The following is a 23,071-nucleotide window of genomic DNA, read 5'->3' as shown; positions in this document are numbered from 1 at the left end:
TCAGTTTGACATCCTGGATATATCCTTCAAACACAGACTATAGACCCCTCTGTCTGCTTCTCTCTGGAATCACTCTTTCATTTCTCCAAAAATATGATCATATTTCTTCAGGGAGTGCAGTTAGTTACAGTGTGGGCTCCATGCTTACTCTGACAGCTTGTTGGACCATCACAAAGAGGCGGGGCTTAGCGAAGGGTAAATTAACCAACCGAACAGAAGGTGTCAGCCATAATAAAAACAGAGACAATCTGGTAAAAATGATGTATCCAACAAAATAAATAAAGCTCTTATTCTTGGCAGCCGAAGAAAAAGGGCCACTTGGAGATGAATAATTTAGCGACGTGTCCATTTCTGATCAAAGCAGATATGACATAAACAAAATTAGTTTTTTATAATCTACTAATGCTGTTTTTCAGGATATGCAAATGTTGAGTTCACAGTTCACACTGTCTGGACTGGATATTACCGAATGTGTCAATTCACTGGTTCTAATAAAACAATACAGAGCTTAAATAACAACGTTCAGGGCGATTCTGAAGGACTGAGATAATTGTGTTTTTAACTCTCCAGACCCAGATATATTCTGGATGGATGCACAGAGGGCATAAGGGAGGGAGTGCCAGCTTTTCCCCACGAGTGCTTCAGCATCTGCTCCCCGGACACAAACACAGACTTATAACACACACCCACTCGCACATAATCTAACACCTTTTAACATGCTCCGAACATACGAGCTCCAGCAGTCATGTGGTGAAGCAGACAGACAGTAAATAAAAGTCAGTTTGACTTTCTGACAGACAACAGCAGTCAGTCAGAAACTCCGCCGGTCCAGCAGGCAGAAAGATCAGCGGATCATCAAAGCAAAGAGCAGAAAATCAACGAGTGGACGATATTAGCTTTATTCTCTCTAAAGTCAATTTTTCACTCTATTTAACTGAACCTCCATCTCTATCTGTGCCTCCATCCCCTGTTCTATCATTCCCTCTCTCTGTGTGTCACTCTGTCTGTGTTATTTCACACCAATATCATCAGTCACGGTGCATCTCCCTACGTTGTTTTGCTGTGATTTCCCATGGGTGTTAGATGAGGCCTTAACCCATAATGCCTAAAGCACTTCTCTCCTATCAGATTGGTTGGGGGTGTTAGGGAATTGTTTGTGTGTGTGTGTGTGTGTGTGTGTGTGTGTGTGCGTATGTGCCGGCTGGTGGGTAGAGATGAAGTCCATTCCAGATCCTAACCCTGACCTTAACCGCCCCAAACCCATTAACATCTCTAAGCAAATGCCTCAACATAACCATTTTAACCCCTTCGATCTTTCGGATTGGCGGGCCAATTACAGCGCTGCTCCTTGCACCCCAGGTGGGATCCATAATTGCATAAAGGAGGGGGGTTTCTAATTCAAGCTTTCAATGGGTTAATTGGTTTTTTGAAAAACTGCGAGCCACACCTTGAGCAATAAGTCAGATGTACGCTGAAAAGGGAATGAAAAACAGAGGAAAATCAGCTGCTGCATGTTTACGCTGCAGTAATCAATATTTTTTTATTAACAAAGGATCTAAAGACTTCGTGTCATGTGAAAGGTGTTGAACACAAAGAGAATTATCACCCAGCTCTGCAGTCCCCTCAGCTCTAGGAGTGTTTTAGTGTGTTTAGCTCATTGTTTAGTTTAGTTATTTTGGCCTGAAACATCACTGCTTTTGTTCACTCACAGAATCCTCTCTGCGCTACCAAAGAACAGTTTTACCCCCTTTACACCAAATTAGCTCTGGTTCTTGAATCTGTTCAGTTCAGGATTCTTTGAAGCTTTTTTTTGTTATTACAAACATTTGTTTTTATCAAAAAAACAAAACAACTAACCAAATATTAATGAGGCCACTGCATGTTCTTTTCTTTCCCAACAATTTTTCTCCATTGTTGCTTTTTACGTTCTCTTTTTCTAATCTGCAGATTATGACACACCCTCTGATGTCATCACATTTCACAGATCAGATAAAGAAAATCCTGCTATTTTTGGTTCCAGCTAAAAAGCAGTTTTTTCAGGTTCCTGACAATGGGTCTTGAGACCTGACAGTTCACTTTCGTAATGTCGAAGTGGGCGTGGTTTCATCTAAAGCGGTTCGAAAACACAATAGATGCTACCTGGTGAGCACAGTGGAGCAATAACCCACTAAACAGTCAGATATTTCACTTGGAGTTGGAGGAGAGCAAAAACGAGCTAATAGGAGACTACCATTTGTTGGTCAGCCAGAAACACGTCTCCAAATGAATGTTCTCAAAATTAACTTTATAAGGCAATAATACGTCAATATATTATTTAAAGAGCTGAGCTTCCTAAAAACATCAACTAATGCATCTTTAAAGAAACATACAAGACCAAGTTAATGAGACATAGAGAAGGCGCACTACAGACTTCTGAGACTTTGACCTCTGATTCTGGGGATAAAATTATTCAAACGTGTGGCTCTTCTAAACTTTCAAGATATTACCGGACCAAATGGATCAAATCCTGACAGTGAAACATGTCATTTCATGGGGGTTGTGATTAGACTTGGCCCGATTTATCGGCAGTGCTTGGAATCTGGCCGGTTTTCACGTGATCGGCTGTGACCTGCAACTGGCCGGTCAGTCTAAAATATGCCGATTTAAAACACCGGTCAAATTCCCGGCGCGCAGCATTATTGACATTGTGTAACATCAGCAGCGCACACACACGCACATGTGCAACTCACAGCTTGGGCGATATGAGGAAGTGAAACATGGGCGGCTTCTTACCTTAATCATTCACACACACACGTCAAAAGAGAGAAGGAGAAAGTTGTTAAATGTCCGTGTTAAACTGAACTGTGGAGCTCAAGAAATTACCCACAAATTCTATACACCAAGAATCATTATTTTATTTATCTATGTTTTTATTTATGTATGGTTTTTTTTACTTATTTATTTTAATACTGTACCTGAAGTTATATTTGAGCAANACACACGTCAAAAGAGAGAAGGAGAAAGTTGTTAAATGTCCGTGTTAAACTGAACTGTGGAGCTCAAGAAATTACCCACAAATGCTATACACCAAGAATCATTATTTTATTTATCTATGTTTTTATTTATGTGTGCCTTTTTTACTTATTTATTTTAATACTGTACCTGAAGTTATATTTGAGCAAAAAGGAAAATGTTTCTTAACAGGTTAAGAAACATGTCACTGTTTTTGTTTGTTTGAGATGATTATCGAAAAGCTGGTTGTATCTTGGTTAAAATGTTCTAATAAAGCAAAGATAGAAAGTGTTGCAATATCTTGTGTGCTGTAAAGAGGTTTGAAAAAAATGAAATCGGTATCGGCCCAAAAAATTGTAATCGGTGCAAGTCTAGTTGTGATGATCAAAAAGATGTATCCACTGATTTACAGACATCTCTTTCAGCAACAAAGTCAACGGGAAAAAGTCTTTTTGGGCTGCAGGGTGTCACATGATCGATGTAATTACACTGTTTGGCCACTACAAAAATTGTCTTCAAAGCCAGGTGTACATCCTGGGTGCCTGCAGTTTACCTTCAGTAGCTAGCGCTGCATAGAAGTGCTAACTTAACTAATATCTCCTTTCAAACTCTCTGGGTAACTAGTATAACACATATCCCAGGTACAACGTTTAACCATGACGAGCTTGAAATCCACAAAACCAGACTGACAATAAAGACAATTCCACGAGTCTTGGAGCACAGCCAGAAAGTTGTGGGACCCTATGTTGGTGTCGGCCGATGCTATGATTTGGTGGTCTGCATTCAAGGGTAGGAGTTAGGGTCAATTAAGGTAGTCTTAGTTTAGTTAAAGAGAGAAACTTGAATAGAGAAGGTGTACCATTGTTTTCCTCTCTTCAGTAAGGGTTAAGAATGTTTCCTTTCTTGACATTTATAACTTTATTAGAATAAAAAAGCTGAGAGAGCTTGTGGGACGTAGCAAACTTGCCCTCAGTGAAATGTCAGGAAGGCCCAAACCTTTAATATACCAGAGCTTTTTTTATTTGTTTCAATTTAAAGAAATTCCTTAGGCCCTATTCAGGTCTGAGTTACCTCATTTGACTAAACCTTGGAGAAATATACATTACAGTAAAGAGGTAGTGAGGTGAGAGTATAGGTAGTTTAGCAGTTTTCTCTGGCGTGTACAATAAAACAAACATTCCTGCTTACACAGCGAGGCTAAATCCATTACAATCAGGGCTGGAAGTTAAAACCAAACATCCAAACCACGGAGCAAGTTTGACTGCGGCAGGCAAGTCAATCAAATCCATTATCTGCTGCGGCATACAGCCAATCTGTGCTCAATCAGCTTGCTCTATTTTAACAAAAAAAAAACCAACTCTTGTCGTTGCACATGAAACTATACAGTAACAATGAATAATCAAATTGAATCACCAGCAATAATAGCTCAAGGCTCAGAGTGATAAAATTGGCTGGTGGGAATGTCCCACTAGAGACGCGTTGATGAAAAAAGGCAATTTCATGCCACGATTTCAACAAATGCATCCATTGATCAAACACAGTCGGGGTTGATGCATTCACTCGCTGAATCAGGGTGGATGTTTTAACTAGAACGTCTATGATTAAATGTGTGGGATCCTCTGATTCATTGTCTCAATCGGCGGTGCAGAATGAATACTGGGAGGAGTAAAATTAAGTGACTATTAGCATTCAAACTGGTCCCGGCAATCTTTTTTTTTTTTTAACTTCCCGCCAAGATGAATTGGGTGGTTTGCAGTTTGATTTACTGTCATATTTCTTCTACAATTTATCCTGCAGTAAAACGCTCGCCCACAACTGACAACAGCAGCTATTGATGTTGATATGAAATTGATATGAGAGGTTTTTTTTCTGTTAGATAAGCGATCCTATCTCCCCCAGAGGTTTGGTGCTCTAACTTTCTCTATGTTTGTACTTCTTATTATTACCCCGGCCCCTCTTCCCCTCTCTTCTCTCTTTCCCGTCTTGAATGCTACACTGATTCGCATGTGGCTTCATCCCATAACACGTCATCTTTTATAGCTCCCATCATACCTTCGCCTGTCTAAACCTCTCCGTCTCTCTGTCCACCCCTGATGCCTGCCTCCTCTACCCCCAATCTTTCAGTCTTCTTTAGTTTCTATTTCTTTTGTTTTCTCTTCTCTCCATCTTTCATTTTTATCTCTCGTTCTATCATTTTCCCCGAGGCTATTCCTCTCTTTCACTCTCTCTGTCTCCTTTGTGTGTTTCTGGACTGAAATTAGATGCCTGGACTGGGGATGGGCATAAGTACTCGAGTACTCAATTTGGACATCAGTATACATTCAACGTATAAAATAATCCCTATATTTCTTTAAAACTAAAAAAGAAATAGAATAAATATATTGAAAGTTTCTTCGCTGTGATGTGACTGCTGTCTATGAATATCTGCACAGATCCATAGAGCAAAATTATAAATCTGCACAGCCGCAGAAAGCAGTTAGTATTTTCAGTCAGACATCACTCAATGAATCATTAGGCAGAGACTGATAAGAAGACTGATGTTTGGAAGTATTTTAAATTTAAAAAAAAAACAAGCAAAATGAACGTGCAGTGCAAGCTATATAACATATACCCTCTGAGACCCAGGGGAGCACTGCTGATCCTTACCAATACTGCTGTCTTTACGGGGCTGTGCTGTGCCATGTTCTTTGTTTTGTTTTTTAAGTTTGTTTTTTTTNACCCAGGGGAGCACTGCTGATCCTTACCAATACTGCTGTGTTGTGCCATGTTCTTTGTTTTGTTTTTTAAGTTTTTTTTTTCTTTTGTTTTTTTTGGGGGGGGGGTTACAGTTCAAGATGGACAGGAAGGTTGGGTGAAAGAGGGGGATGACATGCAGCAAAGGAGCTGCAGGTTGGAAATGAACCGACGCCGCTGCAAAAGAATCAGCCTGTGTGGGACTCATATTCCACCAGGTGAGCTAGAGGTCGCCTGGCCTTGATCATTTTTTAAGCTAGCAAAGGTAAGCTGTGTGAAACAAGATCACTTAAGACAGGGGTGTCAAACATACGGCCCAGGGGCCAGAACTGGCCCACAAAAGGCTCCAATCTGGCCCACTAGATGACCTTGCACACCTGATAGTGATGCACTTGTGAAGGCTAAGAGGTGCAAGATTTTAGGGGCAAGTTAAAAATTGAGTAGCTTTCTGCATGTAAAATGCTGCTTCAGAGGCTTTTCCACCCCAACCAGAGTACAGTTCTTTTCTTTCACTTTAGTTTGGTGATGTCTAGATTACTACACAGGTGAGGAAATGAGAAATATTGTTGAATCACCAAATTTGGAGGTGTTTGATATTCATTGGGTATTGGGTATTAATTGGTTTAACTGGTCGGGCCCACCTGGGATCAAATCAGACTGATTGTGGCCCATGACCTAAAATGAGTTTGACACCCCTGACTTCAGGCATCCATTGGTACCAACCATGTCGTGAATTGGAAAGGGGTTAAACTGCGCTAAAACAGGCTAAATTATGGCGAGGGAAAAGTTGGCATGATCATTTTTACAAGAATCCCTTGACCTCTCACTTTAAGGTATCTGAATGACAATGGGTTCTATGGGTACCCATGAGTCTCCTCTTTACAGATATGCCAACTTTATGTTAATCACATACATTTGGGGGAAAGCACTATGCAGTTTTTTAGATGCAGTACAAATTTATTATTTCTGCCTATTCTAAAAATGGTGTATTTGATTATTTCTGTATACTGGGGTCAATGAACAGTCTTGGAATTGCAAAAATTGGGTATGGACGGAAAGCTGAGACCTTTGTTGATCCAATGAGCCCAACTCACGTGCGATGATGAGTTTAGCCCACATAGTAGCCACTTTAAACTGGAGACCTTGGGCATTCAGAGGATGGCTTTCATAGGTATATTAACAATAAGGGTGTTTCTGAGTAATCTCCAGAACAGAAATCCTTTTTATCCAATCGCCAAAAAATGCAATTCTCACAGAACTCTCCAAACGTCAAAAGTTTTTGATTCTAAGCATGGATGAATATGGTGTTCTTCGAGGTCTTGTGTGTCTTGAGTGTTGATGTTACATTTTGGAGGGATTTTTGACAATTTTTATCAATGCCAGTGGTAAAAATGGTTAAATTTATCAAATCTGTGTATCTGCTTAGACATAACTCAGTATGAGAATGGCCATCATTGACTTCCATCTAAGCCTCCTTACACTCTAAACTTTTAAAGTTTGAACGGGGTCTTTACCAAAACACAATATTCATTACAGATTTATAACTAGAAAAGCAGAAAAAGGCTCATTCATACTTTCTTTACGTACCAAAAGAGATGTGTCAAGTTCAAACATTGCGTCGTCACTGCCCACATACGTTCATGTGTCCTTTACATTGGCAGCTGCCTCGCACGGACCCCTTGCTTTCCCTTTGCTACCATCCAATTCACATTTAATTCCCGTTCAATCTCCTCCAAGCTGTTCTGTAGTAACAGTTTGTCCCTGTGCATGGGCGAAGTATTGTCATATGGATGTGTAAAATTTCTCACCAACTCACATAACCTTTTTTTAAAAAGTACTGGCTTTTCTAAAATGTCGTTGTCATGTCCTATGGCTTGAACTATTGACTATCCCAACAAATTTCCGGTGAAACTGCTCCATTTTGTCCATATAAGTATTTAGAAAACGTGAACAAATAGGGACGACATGTACGCAGAGTACGGACAAAAGGCTCCGTCCATGTCAGTATACTTATCAAATGTTAAGCACTAACAAGCCTTAACCTCTACCCTCATTTTTGCTTGGGTGTTCATTTCGGGCACTATTTTTATGTTAGATTTTTTTTTTTCTGAGTTCTACATCATAATTTAATGTGAATACTTGAATATGGAAATTACTTAAAATGCCTATCCCTAGCCTGGAGAGATAAGAGATTCGAAATGTCACTGACTGTTTTTGGATTTGGCGTGTGTCCCTCACGTCTTCTCCTGACTGATAAAATGACAAGTTCTGCAGCTACTAGCGGAGCAAACAGACACACACTTTGACACGTACAGTATGCAAAAAAGCATGTGGCATAACCCTCCTACACAGCACCCCTCCCCTTCAGTACATGACTGACAGCTGAGCGCCGTGTATGTGTGCATTTGTGTGTCTGTATCTGTGTGTCATCTGACGCCCAGGGGGTGGCTGCATCTTTTATATGACACAGTGGACTACTGACAGTTAGCTGTCTACGAGCACGTGTGTGTGTGTGTGTGTGTGTGTGTGTGTGCGTGTGTGTGAGAGAGAGAGAGAGAGAGAGAGAGAGAGAGAGAGAGACGATGTGAATATGCGAGTGTGTGTGTTTGTAACATGGTGACAGTTCCCTCTCCACAGGCTCCTCTCCAAATCTGTCAGGGATGCCACATCAGAAATCTTTTTAAAGATTAATTCTGTGGCATTGCTGCTATATTAGATAGTGCAGTGGTGAGTGGCAGGAAGGATGGGAGTGTGACAGACTGATATAGGGTATGTATCTCAGGCTTAAACTCAAATTACTGTCAACACAGGATGTACACCTTATCTTGCCTCTGGGGCTCTACAGGGACCTTATGGGAGGCAAAGATACACATAAGATTTAAAGTTCCATCAAACCCAAACGGTTGAGAAGGCAAACACGTCGTAACAAGACTGGCGGTAAAGCAGTTTATCATCAGCTGTTTGGTGGGAATTTTATAGAATCATTTAATAAACTATTATAGTTAGGTTAGTTAAAGCTAAAGTACAGGACTTTTACATATAAACGTAATGTCTGTTCCATTCAAGCCGTCGCCAAACCAGTTTACACAGTGTTGATTAAGGCCAAAAACACAAAAAGCAGCGTCAATGTGCAGCCTGCAGCAAGCTGCCATAATGTCTATAGAAAGCTGTGGCAGATGTTCTGAGCTGCGGTCATTTGATTCTGCAGTGAACTGAAGCCAAACTAAAAGTTGGGGGGTAGTTAAACTTTCAGTGGCGAATAGCAGCCAGAAAATACAGGCAGCCAAGAGGCTCACTCCTGCAACATGTTGACAGTGTTACAAACAATGTTTCTCCTGCCTGAAACACATTAATTAGGTATCCGTGGTGACTGTTCCGCACAAGCAAACCGAGAGTGTTGCGTTTTATGTCAACCAACCAGAGAGAAACATGACTCTATGAGAAGTGTAATAAATTAATTTATTTTAAATTAGACTGTTTTGTTTTTATTGTCTTTTTCTGTTTGGCACTGCTTTACATTTTGTTTTCTCCATGCTTCATCTAAATGTGTGTGATGTTTTACTGATACTGTGTATGTTGACAATTTTAAATAAAGTTTACACAAAAATGAAGGTAGGGGAAAGAGACCACAGTGATGGAAAAGCAGCTAGGAGTATGGTGTAAAATCGAAAGGAGCATCCAAGAAAAGTTTCTTGAGCGGATGCTGCAGTTAAAAAACAAACTCGGATTAACGTGCAATTAGAATAACCGCCTTGCAGTTGTATGCCTCTGTGCACCAGCCAAGTTCCACTTGTAGTTTAGATCTACACAATTAGCACAGTGTCAAAGTGGACACCCAAAATCAGTGTCACCAATTCAGTATCTGAACAAATGTGTCACTTCTGTTCCTGAGATGATGTTGAATACTGGCCAGAAAAGGCTTTATTGAGGAACATTAAGATGTCACAGTTGACCTTTGAGCTTTTGGATATAAGATGTCATCACTTCATCATTTAATCCTAGTAGACATTTCTGTGAAATTTTGTCATAGTTAGTGTATGAATTCTTGAGTTATGGTCAAAAACATGTTTTGTGAGGTCACAGTGACCTTGACCTTTGACCTTCAATCACCAAATTCTAATAAGTTCATTCCCGAGTCCAAGTGGATATTTGTGCCAAATTCAATGAAATTCCCTCAAGACTTTCCTGAGATAATGCGTTCACAAGCATGAGACGGATGCAAGGTCACAGTCACCTCGACATTTGACCAAAAAATTCAGTTCACTTTTGAATCCAAGTGGACGTTTGCGCCAAATTTAAAGATACTCCCTCAAGGTGTTCTTGATGTATTGCATTCACGACAATGAGACAGATACACGGTCACAGCGACCTTGACCCTAACCACCAACCAGCTGAAAGTGCTCTTGAGATTTCAGGTTCACGAGACGAACGAGACAAACTTCTCGTAGGATGAGATCAGGGCTGATAGAACCGGCCTGGAAAAAGGATGTGGAGCTACAACTTGTCATGACATCAAAACGCAATGTGTGATAGGTTTGTCGTCTGTTTTTTTATATTCTGTTTGTTTTTGTCTTGTCCTGCCAGGTTTAGATGTCAGTAATTTGTGCTCTGCTAGTATCATCGCAGTGTATATTGTGCTTTCTTTGTCTTCCCTGCTTTACGAAAAGTTCAATAAGAATATATCTGAAAAAAAAAAAAAGAAGAATGAGACAAAGTGACCTTTGAACTTCGACCAACAAATTCTAATCAGTTCACCGTGGAGTCCAAGTGGACATGTGTGCCAAATTTTAAGAAATCAAGAAATTCTTGAGATATCGTATTCACAAGAATGGGTCAGAGGTATGTACATATGTACGGATGGACGGACAACCTGAAAACATAATGCCTCCCACCATAGCTATCACCAGCACGGAGGCATAAGAAAGTCTTGAAGGAAGCGCTCCTGAGAGCTGTGGAGATATGGTGAGCTCACTGGCCTACGTTATAAGCACGTTGCCAGTACTTATGTTGTTATTGTCACTGCCAGACGAAGGAGACAAAAGTTCTGCACTCCAGTTTTAACGCCGAACATCTGCTGCTAAACAGAGAAACATTTACACGTTGTTTTCTTCATATCATTGTATAAAGATTTTACTTTTGCTGGTCTGACAGTTCTAAAGGCCGGGGAATGCTTAAAACAAACTAGGCTGTACAATGAGTACTCTTAACACATCAGAAGGTAAAAGTGTTTATAGCTGCTCTGAATGGTCAGCAAGAAGCCACCTGCTGTCATAAAGAAGGGCGAGACACTGTTCTCTTTCAAATGGGAATAATGGGGTACACTTTTCCTGAGAGGCGTTCATTGTGTTGCACTTGGTTGTACAGACAAAAACTGAGGGACGTAGCTGTGTGAAGAATGAACCAAATTAGCTTTGACAAGCAGTTGTTATGTGAGCACTTTGACTGGCGAACGCAGCACCTTCCCAGATAATGTTCCATCCTGTTGCAGCAAAAGTTAAACCTGTATAATTACTTTTTTAACCAGACAATGCTGCCTATTTTGCGGAAGCCCTGTGCATTTGCACCCCTGCTGCTTTAACAGCTGACGCAACTCGGCAGACAAAACTGCAACAAGCAATCTGTGGACGTTTGTGTCACGGTTTCAGTTTCAGAACCGTTAGAGAACTGAGGTGTGATACGGTCGAAAGCTCCAGAACAAGAGAGTAAATGGACACTGAGTTCAGATGGTTTTATCAATTTCAGTTTCCAATGTCAAGCTCAAAATAAGTGATGATTGACGAAGTGCGTCACGTCCAGCTTTGAGTTAGGGCCCTACTGTCTGCGTGGGACAATGTCCGTGACTCATGGCATGATGTCTCATTGTTACCACTACTAACTCAATCACGATGATCTGTTTGTTCCTCCAACATCCGTCCATCTGGCCGCCTGACTTCAAACTGAGCTGACAAAGTGACGCATTTCCCCTCTTCGCTGTCACCCCCACCTTTCCACTCACTCCACTTACTTCCCTTATCAAGATGAAATGTCATAGGAGTTCAGCAAATTTCACACCTTTACAGCCCTAATCTGTCTGACTTTGCTGCACTATAACACCTGGAATATCAAACAGCCTGCAAGGACTGATCTGCACACCTAAACTGACACATTTCAACAAACACGTCTGTCTGTTTGTTGTCTTTCTGTTCTTTAACACGACATCCATATGTATGGAAACAGAATTTCATTTAGAAGTGGAAGCCCAGCCTCTAAGTGTTCACTTACCTCCCTGACAGTCTGATCAGTGTTCTAATAAACTTGCTGGCAGTGGGGATGCACAATCTGGATATGAGTTCTATTCATGGATAAAACAGAGTGTTGGCGCTGGAAAATTACATAAAAGCTACAGTGCAAATCCAAGAGTCATTGATAACACGACATAAATCAAAGCGAGGCTGATTCTCTCCCTCTTTCATACACAGGAAGATGTCAGATCTCTGTAATGAAGAAAAATGGAGTCTGTCGCAACCACTTTTGTCCTGTGACCCCAAAGTAATGGCCTGAGTGTATAAAGTAATGTATTAAATTGGCACTCGCTGCCGGCCAATACATAAAGCCTCTGCGGCACGAATCGCTATTGACCATAAATAGCAGAGCCTCCTTGACAGCGACACATTTCCTCAAGTCCTGACATTGGAAATATAGAGGAAGAGAGTGAATGAAAAGGAGGCGAGAAGGTGAAGAAGAGCGAGGCGGAAGAGGAGCGCGGGACAGATTCGCATGGCACTTTGCAAAACAACATGAAAAAGACTTGATTATAGGGTGAGCAGAGGGAGAGGGGGGATGAATTACATGGAGATGAAGAGAGCGAGGCGCAGGAGGAGAGAGAGAAAGACAGAGACCAAGAAAGAGGGAAGCAGCATCAGAAAGCAATAGAGAGGGAGATTAAGAGATTTTCATTTCTATCACAGTATTCTTGAAGCACAGAGCACGCCGTCATTACCCTTATCAAACACCAACGAGTTCCTCTGATCCAGTCCCTCACTGACAGGGATACATAAAACTATGGTATATACTAGTCCTGCTCTTTGATTTCTGTCTAATCCATGTATTTTTGATGTGTTATGATCCATATCTGAACCTGTACTATTTTTACTTTGCTGTCATGATGTCAGATTTCAACTTTTAACCTGTTCAGCTATTTCTGCTGTTTTCAGTACTGCGCTAATATTGGCACCTTATTACAATGGAAATGTATATTAGTTTCTGTCACATTTTAACAATTTGATTATTTAGTTTTAGTTGAGAAAAAGTAAAGACATTTAAGTTTTCCGTGTTTTGAACATTTTTCATCTAACCAGACAGATGTTGAACTGACTGTTCCGAGGAGGACAGCAGCTCCAGACACTGTCCTTCACCACCTATGTAACCTGTGTAATGGCAGCAACAGAAAGTTTGCCTATCCATCGAGGACCAATTGGCAGATGGGATCTCGATGAAGATGCATTTGGTGCATTCAGACCTGTACTTAGACCTGTCCGCTTGGGATCTGATCACCCAAGACACATGTTAATACCAGCTTTAAAGGGCCTTTGATGTGTAAAGTTACTGTGGTTACTGGTATTGTTCTTGTCTATCGTATATATTGTTTAGTATTAGGCCAAATCACCATGACATCACGCTCCCAGGTGGATAACTGGCAACTGATTTGAACTGGGAGAGATGTGAAATCTGAGACCATGGTTCTCAGTTGGAATTGCCTCCTCTGGGTTGGGAGAGAGTTGCTGCCTCAAGCGAGGGAGTTCAAGTATCTCGGGGTCTTGTTCACGAGTGAGAGTAGAATGAAGAATGTGATGGATCAGCGGTTTGGTGCAGCATGTGCAGTGATGCAGGTGCTGTGCCAGACTGTCATGGTGAAGAGGGATCTGAGCCTTCAAGCTTTCAATTCACTGGTCCATCTACGTCCCAACCCTCACCTATGGTCATGAGCTCTGGGTAGTGACCAAAAGAATGAGATCACAGATACAAGCGGCCGAATTGAGTTTCCTCTGTGGGGTGGCTGGGCTCAGCCTTAGAGATAGAGTGAGGAGCTCGGACATCCAGAGGGAGCTCAGAGTAGAGTCGCTGCTCCTTCAGGTCCAAAGGGGTCAGTTGAGGTGGTTCAGGCATTTGATTAACGTGCCTCCTGTTGGAGGTGTTCCAGCACGTCCCACTGGTAGGAGGCCCCGGGGCAGACCCAGAACACACTGCAGGGATTACATATCTAGTCTGGCCAGGGAACGCCTTGTGGAGGAGGTGGAAAGCGTTGCTGGGGAGAGGGACATCTGGGGTGCTTGGCTTGGTCTGCTGCCCCCGCGCCCCGGCTCCAGATAAGTGGATGAAAATGGGTGGATGGATGGCGATATGTGAAATCGGAAAAAACGTTGTTTCTTTCTCTTGTCATTTTCAGCCTTAACTATAACGTTTAAAGATCCATGGCTCAACACAGAGGTCCGACTTATCTGATGTTTCTGCTGTGCTTGCTATCATGTTCTATAAACCAAATCTACTGGCACAGAAGCTCAGCTGTGGGCAGGGGCTGCAACAAAATGAATTTTAACACATAAAAAAATTGTGACAAAATTTTGATTATTTTTTTCATTGTAGTTTTTGTGTACACAATAATTAACACTGCATGATAAAATGCTCTTTGTTTCAGCAGCTTTTTTATGACAGAGAATAAATCTGTTTTTGTATTTTGGGGAGCTTCTTTGTTCTAAACTGAGTGGCAACAATCACAGACACAGCCACACTTGTTTTACATGTGGTCCAGTGTAATAATAGCCCTCAGGTCAGTAAACAAGCCTCGGAACGGCAGGTGATGGATTCGTATCTCATACAACAGCTGTTGAATCCGGGCAGCAGGGGGTGCAGGGAGGTGGAGGGGGGAAAGCGGGCATTTGTGGCTCCCCTCTCTCTCAGTAATTGGGTCAAGGTTGATGTGCCCTTGTGCGAGATGCACGCAAACTGTTCTGGTCATAAAAACAAGCTGTTCAGCGTCTGGTCCGAGTTTGCCTCTCTCTGATTGGTCAGTGGGTAATTGATAAAGGTGTCCCTAATTAACTGGCTGTTTCACCCTCATTAGAAAGCAGATGTGATGGTTTTGGACTGAAGGGCTTTTTTTCTGATAAAATGAAGAGAAATATTAGACTCATATAATTTCATAATAGAATATAAATGATACATTTAGTGGCGTAATTAATTTTATTCTATTCAGTTAGCCTTTTAACCCACATTATGCAGCTTTTCCAGATGTTTCGAACTTGCTCTCTGGCCTTCCTGCAGACCTGCTTGTGTTTTCAATGTGATACGAACAAAACCCAAACAGCAGTCCTCCCAGCTGTAGTGTCTGTAGTGATGGTTAAACTCAGCCTCGGGGACAGTGAGAGGTGCAAATATCATTAAAATCAGAGATCAATGAAGCTGCAGGTTTCTAGACAGAGGTGTGTGTGTGTGCGTGGGGGGGTTATACAACTTCTGGGCCTAGTTTGGATGGCAACAAAACTTAACAAGGCTCACAGTTTGTGTGTGTGTGTCTGTGTGTGGGAAGAGCAGACAGACAGGGGACAAGTGTGTCGAACAATGAGAGTGAGCACCAGAGGAGAGAGGAAAAGTATAGCAGAAGAATATGCTGCAATTCTCCAGTCTAAACAGTAATTATGATCGACAAGCTGAGAAAAAGACGAGGGTTCGGAGAGATGATACGCGGTGCGATAAGTGCAATTATGTGCGATTTATTAAAACTGGTAGCAGACATGTTACATAACTGTCCAATAGAAGGAGTAAGTTGGAGCAAATTGTGATGGGAAAACTGTAATTTCTTCAACACCACACCGCAGAGTGTAATCAGCCATAATCAGCACTCCCATCAACTGATTTGTTCTGTTTATGGAAGCGCTGATTGGCCCTAATTAATTGTGCAAGTTGATAATCTGTATTCAAAATTGACTAATTTTACTGCAGAGAGGCTCAACTTTTGCAGCGTGACTTTGAGAAGACTTGAATGACCTCAGCTCATGTCTCATAGCTATGTCGGTGTGTGCTCGCAATGCAAAGAACTGACATGCCTTCATGAGACAAACATCACAAATCAGTTGGTGAGAATTATACCATGTTTATACTCTGCCACTTAAAGGAACAGTGTGTTAGATCAGTGGGGATCTTGAGGCATCTTGCAGTGAGAATTACAGATTGCAACCAGATGAAACTTCCCTGGGTTAGGATTCCTTCAGTGTTCGTTGTTCAGGAGGATTTAACAACGAGCCAAATTATCCACAGAGGTCTCTTCCTCTCCAAAACTAACGTACAAGGTGATTTAAACCAGTCAAAAAAAACAAAACAAAAACTGAATACAGTAGTTTTTAAGCTATAAATCAGTATTTCTCATATGCTGTTTGGCATGTCAGACACGGGCTGCTAGGTCAGCACCTGCTCTCCCTATTTCTGATCCAGACGTTCAGGAGGTTTTCATTCTGACCTGAATTAGCCACAGAGGTCTCCTCCTCTCAAAAACAAATGTACCCTATGGTTTAAGGGGCAGATCAGCTTAGCTCCCATCATTTCAGTTAAGATCAGCTCTGCACTTGGGATTTCAGGTAAACAAGTAATGAAACAGTGCTCGTTGAAGCTGCTTAGCAACCTTAGACACAGCCTGCCTCCATGCTCTTGAAAGTTGGTACAGAACAGGCACAAGAGTCGACCTCATGTTTTCCATGCGGTTAAAGACGTGGCATGTGTACGACCCCAAAACCAGGAAAACACTGAATAAAGCACTTTCATGTTAAAAAATTCTGTGGTAAGACTAATACAGAGAGCAAAACATAATGTTGAGCTCAAGTCATCTGAATGATCTTACCAGGCTAGAAACATGGCGGTGCAACATGGCAATCTCCGTGTACAAGGTCCTGCGCCCTATGTAGATACAAACAACTCATTCTAAGGTAGCAAAAACACAACAATTCTTATTTTCAGGTGATTATACACTGAAGAAAACATACTGATCACATTATATTCTATTTCTGCCAGTATATCCCCCTCAATCCTACACACTGGACGTCTAATACGACCTGTGACTTCACATTGTAGAGAGTTGTTTAAAAGGTGTAAATGGATCCGTCTCTGTGAGCTGCACACCTGATCTTTACTTATCTCAAGAGTAACTGTGTCAGTAAGCAGTGTGTGGAAGTGGCCACTGACAGGGTCCTGCCCCTGTGATTATTGCCGCCGAAGTTCCTCTAAAATGACACTGAAATTATGCGACCCCTCCTGTCAGACGAGACAGGTAGAAAGCCGTTTCAGCGATTTCAGTAGGGACATCATTCCGCCGTCTATTATCATACAGCACAGTGTGTAGCTCACAAACACACCTTTCACTGGCAGCAGCAGAGTGATGCTACAGAGTGGCACTTCTTTTACTTCACAAATGATCATCTGTGCAGACACCGGCTTGCAGTGAGAATATCTAAAAGACAACAGTCTGCTTTCAGAGAGCGGTGATCTGTAACTGAGCAGGGTGTGAGTGAGTGAAGACAAAACTTTTCTATCACTCGTGGGTCTGTCAGGGGATCTATCCACGGGTTTGAGCTAGTTTATGTATTGTTCTTAGTAGAGCTGCTGCAATATTGCATTACTGTGCTATTGACAAGGCAACCGCAGGGGATGGCAAGCAACCGTCACAACCACTACATTTAGGTTGTTTTCTTTTTTAATGAGGTATTTCTTGAATTCTTTGCAATAGGAGTGACGATGACAAGGTGCTGAGCATCTAAAGACAGTTTCAATGGAATTGCATTGCTAAGCAACAGCTTTGGTCCATGTGTACTTCCTGTCAGCTGATGTGATTCACATACGCATGCAGAACATTCAAACAGGAAATACGTAGGGACACATTTACAATGTTTCTGTGGTCAAGTTTCAATCAGTCTACTCTGTGTTCAGTGCTGCACGAACAGGTGGATCCATCTAGCCTGAGCGTCAGACTGAAGCTCCCAGAACCTTCAGTCTGACATCGCCTCCATTGAAGGCGATTTACAAGGGGGAGGGAATTTGATTTTTTTCCTAACCAATCAGTAGAGATCAACGACTCACCCAGAATCTGATGTCATTAGTATTCATGCCTCGGGGGTGCCGAAAACAAGCGAGCATTGCCCGTTTAAAATGTCTCCGTCGTCGTGCACGCCCAGCTGCATCGCCGTTAAATCCAGTTTAGCAGCTTCCTTAATTTGGTCCTCCATTAACACGAGTAGTGGCGAAATACCTCGATAGCATCGTTAATGTGGTCTGTAGGATCTGTAGCGGTCGCCATTGTTGCTATCCTCACCAGTTACCCACCAGCATACAGCTTGACATCAGCGTGGCGCTGATTGGCTAATCACTAGACCCGCCCCCACCCCCAGCGTTCATTGGTCCGTCCATTGTTTGGACGAGATAAATCGCAAATTCATTTCAGTATGCCAGACCAGCGATGGAAGCCTACTCAGTTGAGTGGGTGGGGTCTATGGTCTGGAACCAGGCTAGGATCCATCCTTTGTTTTTTCGTGCTTCAGCTCAGCCAATCAGGATGCCACTGCAAAATTTTAAATCTGCTGTCTCTTCTGCTGCTGTCAGCCATCATTTCAGGCAGAATCTTTGTGCCCTCCTCAACACGCTCACCTCCAGCCATCATATCCGTCCAGGACAAGCTCAACAAAGGCTTGTTCCTCTACTCATCCAGATCATCAGCACTTCTCCATCTTCCTCTCATCTCATATTCACCACCTCTACCACCACCAGCGTCTAGACCCCGGGGAAGGGGTTCCCTATTTGACTATGGATTCATCACGCTCCTTAAATCATACCATCTCTACGGGGTCTAATCGCCAAAGATATGTTCACATGTTAATAAATATTCTTTTACCATAAAAACGAGTCTCTCCTGATTGAGAAAGTGCTGCTTGACACCTTCCTTTCACGTTGCGCACCTGGACAGTTTTATGTCACATTTTGTCGCACAACGTGATAGGTAGTTTTACTATTGTTGCCACAGAGACAGTAGTTTTAAATCCACACAGACTCCTACTTGACAGAGGCCGTCCAATCACACATCTATGGGCCGGTCAAACTGCCTCCACCAGGCTGACTGACAGCAGACATTTACTAAACCAAAATAGTTTTCACGTCAGCGCCACAGGAAGAAATCAACATTCTTTGTATTTAATGATTCACTGATTTCATTTACCAGCCGAGTGAAGGGAATCTGCCGCTCACAGACAGACTGAGAGCTGATCAATCAATGCGTGCGCGGTCAATAAATTAAAATCACATACAGCGGGATATTTGTGTGATTCCAAACAGCTGTCTGTGCAGATCACACTTGACTAAATTCAACAGAAACAACACAGGGGGGTCTCTGGTTACTATAGAGACGACTGAGACAACTAAAACCTTTCACTGAAGCATGAATTGAAAAAGTCGCAGGACTGTTGGGTTTCTGTCAAGCAACACTCAAAAGTGCATAAATTAGGCTTCAATTAACGCAGGGGAAATTCCTTTACGGTGACAGCCCAAGCTCTTTGCAAAACTTATTCTTCTTGTGGATTTTTTTTTAAGTTACTTAGCTGCCTTAAGTGCATTACAACCCTCCTACTGACTGGAGAATGGTCTTCAAGATTTGCATCATGCAGTTGACAATCTTAACAGATGTGGTAAGATTGGCGATCTGGCTATGGAAGACACAAATCTGTGGCTACATGTAAATGGAAGTATCTCATTGTGAACAAATCCCATTAAAAGACCAGAAACAACAAGATTTTAGTCTCAATACTTTCCAGCTTCTCTACCCTTAATGTACTGGGTCCTAGTGAAGATGTGGAGATGTGTGTGTGAGGTTATTCAAGTCAACTTTTGAGGGTCTATTTTCAGCTGCGGATTGATACACATTGCTAGTGAGTATCAATGGCAGCAGGACAGAGTATGTGCCTATATTCGATGTTATAAAGGAGCAGTCACTGATGTGTTTTTAATAGTTTTTGGACAAAAACTGAGCTTTATGTTACAGAGAGTTAAGTTACATCAGACTTTGGCTTCTCAGGCAATACTTGTTTGTAGAATCAATTCTTTTCATGAAATATGTTGAGAGAAATATAAAATACTGACAGCCTTATTCTTGCATTTGAATTGTGAAACAATACACTTGAAACTCAAGTGTAAATGTGCCAAAGAGATTTATGCTAACTCCAGAAATCCCGTCTGTAACAATGCTGTAATACTGCTGTCTTTATTCTATCTTTGTTCTGTCTTTGTTGTTACTCTGGACATGTACAACAGAAGACTTGACAAGGATGCAGAAATAAATCCAAAGGAAAGTTTTCTTACTCTGGACAGATCCCCAACCTCCAGGTAGAAACAGATGATGAAAACATTCCAGGTCATCCACACGACCAGCCAGGCGGCGTACTGCAGAGAGAGCAGGCAGAGGGAAAGGGAAGTGAGAGGCAGACGAGATCCGACAGGCCTTTGTTGGAGAATTAAAAAAGCATGTTCATGTCTTGCATTTGGAGCGAGCTGGAGATGGAGAGGAAAGACAGAGGGAGGCTTCACTTTTGATGTTGTTAAGATGCTGAGAAACAAAAACAACAGCGAAGAGTGCAACCAATCACCTGAATCAAACCAGACAGGGAGAGAAAATAGACGGCAGGACTGTGAGTGTGTGTGTGTGTATAGCAAGGAGACTTATAAACAGGAAAGAATGAATGATGGAAGAAAGGCAGAATTTATAGGCTTGGATCAAACTTTCATTGCATTTCATTATCTAAGTCTTCTCACTTCATTTTCTGTGTCTGAGTGTGCATGTTCGTGATGTGATTGCAGTTCTATCCGCAAATAGTTAGTCCGCGTATGGGTGGGGAGGTCACCAAAATTAACATGTAATTAAAAGCAGATGGTTGAATTAATAAACACCTGTAGCCATTTTCATTTTAACTTTAAAGGGATAGTTTGGATCTTTTAAAGTGGGGTTGTATGAGGTACTTATTCATAGTCAGTGTATTAGCTACAGTAGATGGTGGTGGGCACACCCCCAGTTTGGAGAAGCAGGCAGGAGTATGGACACGGAAGCTAAGCAATGTACTACTGTGGATGGGGTCAGCAACAAAATGTATTTTAGCCACCCTTGAAATTTAATAACAGCTTAAGTTTAGACTATATTTAGAATATTTTCACGGCTTTACCTTGCTGCAAACAGTGATTTCGGACAGGGGACTGATGCTGTTACATCGCTCTCTTCATAGCCAGACTCCATTAAGAAAAACATTGACATCACCGAACACAGGAGCTGCTGGTCTACCGCTGCCTCAATCGGTTATTTTGTTCGTGATATTGCGACTTTGGTGTTTGAAAGGGTTTATTCTGATTCACCTAAGTCACACAATAATAGGGCTGCCACGATTAGTCGATTAATCGATGACTAATCGACTATTAAAATAATCGGTGACTATTTTTGTAATTGACTAATCGGTTTGAGTCATTTTTCATAGAAAAGTACTATAAAAGTACCCCAAAATACTCTTACTGCAGCTTCTTACGTTCAGATATTGGCAGCTTTACACACTCTCCCATGACAGTGAACTAAAACCCTTTGGCGTGAGTATGAAACAACACATTAGATGACGTAATTTTGGGGTTAGGGAGAGACAGACCGACATTTTTCAACATTTTAACACATTTTTCAATGAAATGATTAGTCGACTAATCGAAGAAATAATCGACAGATTAGTCGACAATGAAAATAATCGTTAGTGGCAGCCCTGCACAATAACAGAAGCAAACTAACTGATCGAAGTAGTGGTAGATCAGCAGCTCCTGTGTTCAGTGAGCTAAAATTACTGTTTTTGTCAATGGAGTCTGGTGGCTTTGACGAGCGCATAGATGGGTAACTGAAGCAGTTAATGGCTTCCCCTCCGGAAAGGGCTGTCTGACAGCAAAATAAAGCAGTGAAAATATTCTAAATATAGTGTACACTTTAACTGATATTGACCTTTTTAGTGACTAAAACATGTATTGTGTTGCACCCCTCTGCAGCAGTACATTCCTAAGCTTCCTGCTTCTCCAAACTGGGGGCTAACTGACAGATATCTACTGTATATAATACACTGGCTTTGGATTCATACCGCATACAATCCCACTTCCAAAAATCTGAACTATCCCCATCAACTAACCAGCTTGCCTCAGTGTACTAAGCATAAAATGTTACCATATCGTCATGCTGATCACAGCATCAGAAAATAATGTGTCTCCATTAAGAGGGACACTTTGAACGCAAGATACAAACAGCAAACAGCAGCGTAACTTCATTATTTTAGAAGCTAAAAGTTTAGTTCTGTTTCCTCTGTTGAGTTTAGAACTACTGATTTCGGTTTTGCTGCTTAAATGTCCCATGATATGAGCTGCAGTGACAAAACTGGGCACATGGAATCGTTTACAATCGTTGAGAGCAGCCTCTCTAATCTTTACAGTAGATAATTTTGGAACACACCCATACATCAATACAATACATTATTTAACTAGAATCACTGCCTTGCAATTGTATACGTCTGCACACCAGTCAAGTTTCTTCTCTTTTTTATTTATTTATTTTTTTAATATTTTTTGGCGAGTTTTGCCTTCATTGATAGGACAGCTATGATAGACAGGATTGGTGGGGAGGAGACAAATGCGAAGACATTCTCTTGAGGTGTTGGTCACAGTCACCTCGACCTTTGAACAAAAAATTCTAATCAGTTCATTGTTGAATCCAAGTGGACGTTTGTGCCAAATTTGGAGACTACTACCTCAAGGTGTTCTTGAGATATCGCATTAACAACAATGAGACAGATGCAATGTCACAGCGACCTTGACCCTTAACCACCAACCAGCTGAAAGTGTTCTTGAGATATTGACCATCAATCACAAACTTCTAATCAGTTAACAGCTACAATAGACAGGATCGGTTGGGGGGTGACATGCAGCAAAGGGCCCCAGCTCGGAATTGAACCCGTGCCCCCGCAGAAGTCAAGTTTCTATTATACAGGGCTCAACAATAAGGATTGCCCGATTGCCCGGGGCAAGTAAAACTCACGGTTGGGCATGTAAACTAACAACTCACTTGCCCAATCGGGCAAGTTGCTAAAAATAGTAAAAGTTAATAACTAATTGATCAAATAAATGTATTTTAAAACATGCTCTTCTGCTCTGATGCAGCGTCTCTCTGCCTGAAGTCACAGGCACAGCTGTGTAACAATGTCCTGCCCACAGCCCCCATTGATATTATTTTGCGCGACGGACGCTTCATATAATAACATAACAATATACTATTTAT

The 23,071-nt window shown here is 41.7% G+C and overlaps 1 protein-coding gene across 1 annotated transcript in view; it reads right to left on the bottom strand.

The window, feature by feature from the left end:
• Positions 1-23,071, bottom strand: part of LOC126398535 (sodium/potassium-transporting ATPase subunit beta-1-interacting protein 2-like) — a 94,179-nt gene that overhangs the window by 10,052 nt on the left and 61,056 nt on the right. Inside the window, exon 3 of the mRNA XM_050057963.1 lies at positions 20,092-20,172. Within this exon, the coding sequence (XP_049913920.1) occupies positions 20,092-20,172 (81 nt within the window). The remainder of the gene's footprint in view (positions 1-20,091; positions 20,173-23,071) is intronic.

This window comes from Epinephelus moara, chromosome 12 (genome assembly GCF_006386435.1).
Source record: "Epinephelus moara isolate mb chromosome 12, YSFRI_EMoa_1.0, whole genome shotgun sequence".
NCBI classification, from domain to species: Eukaryota; Metazoa; Chordata; class Actinopteri; order Perciformes; family Serranidae; genus Epinephelus; species Epinephelus moara.
Note: the sequence above shows the minus strand (reverse complement) of the source record. Positions and strands in the feature narration are given on the sequence as shown.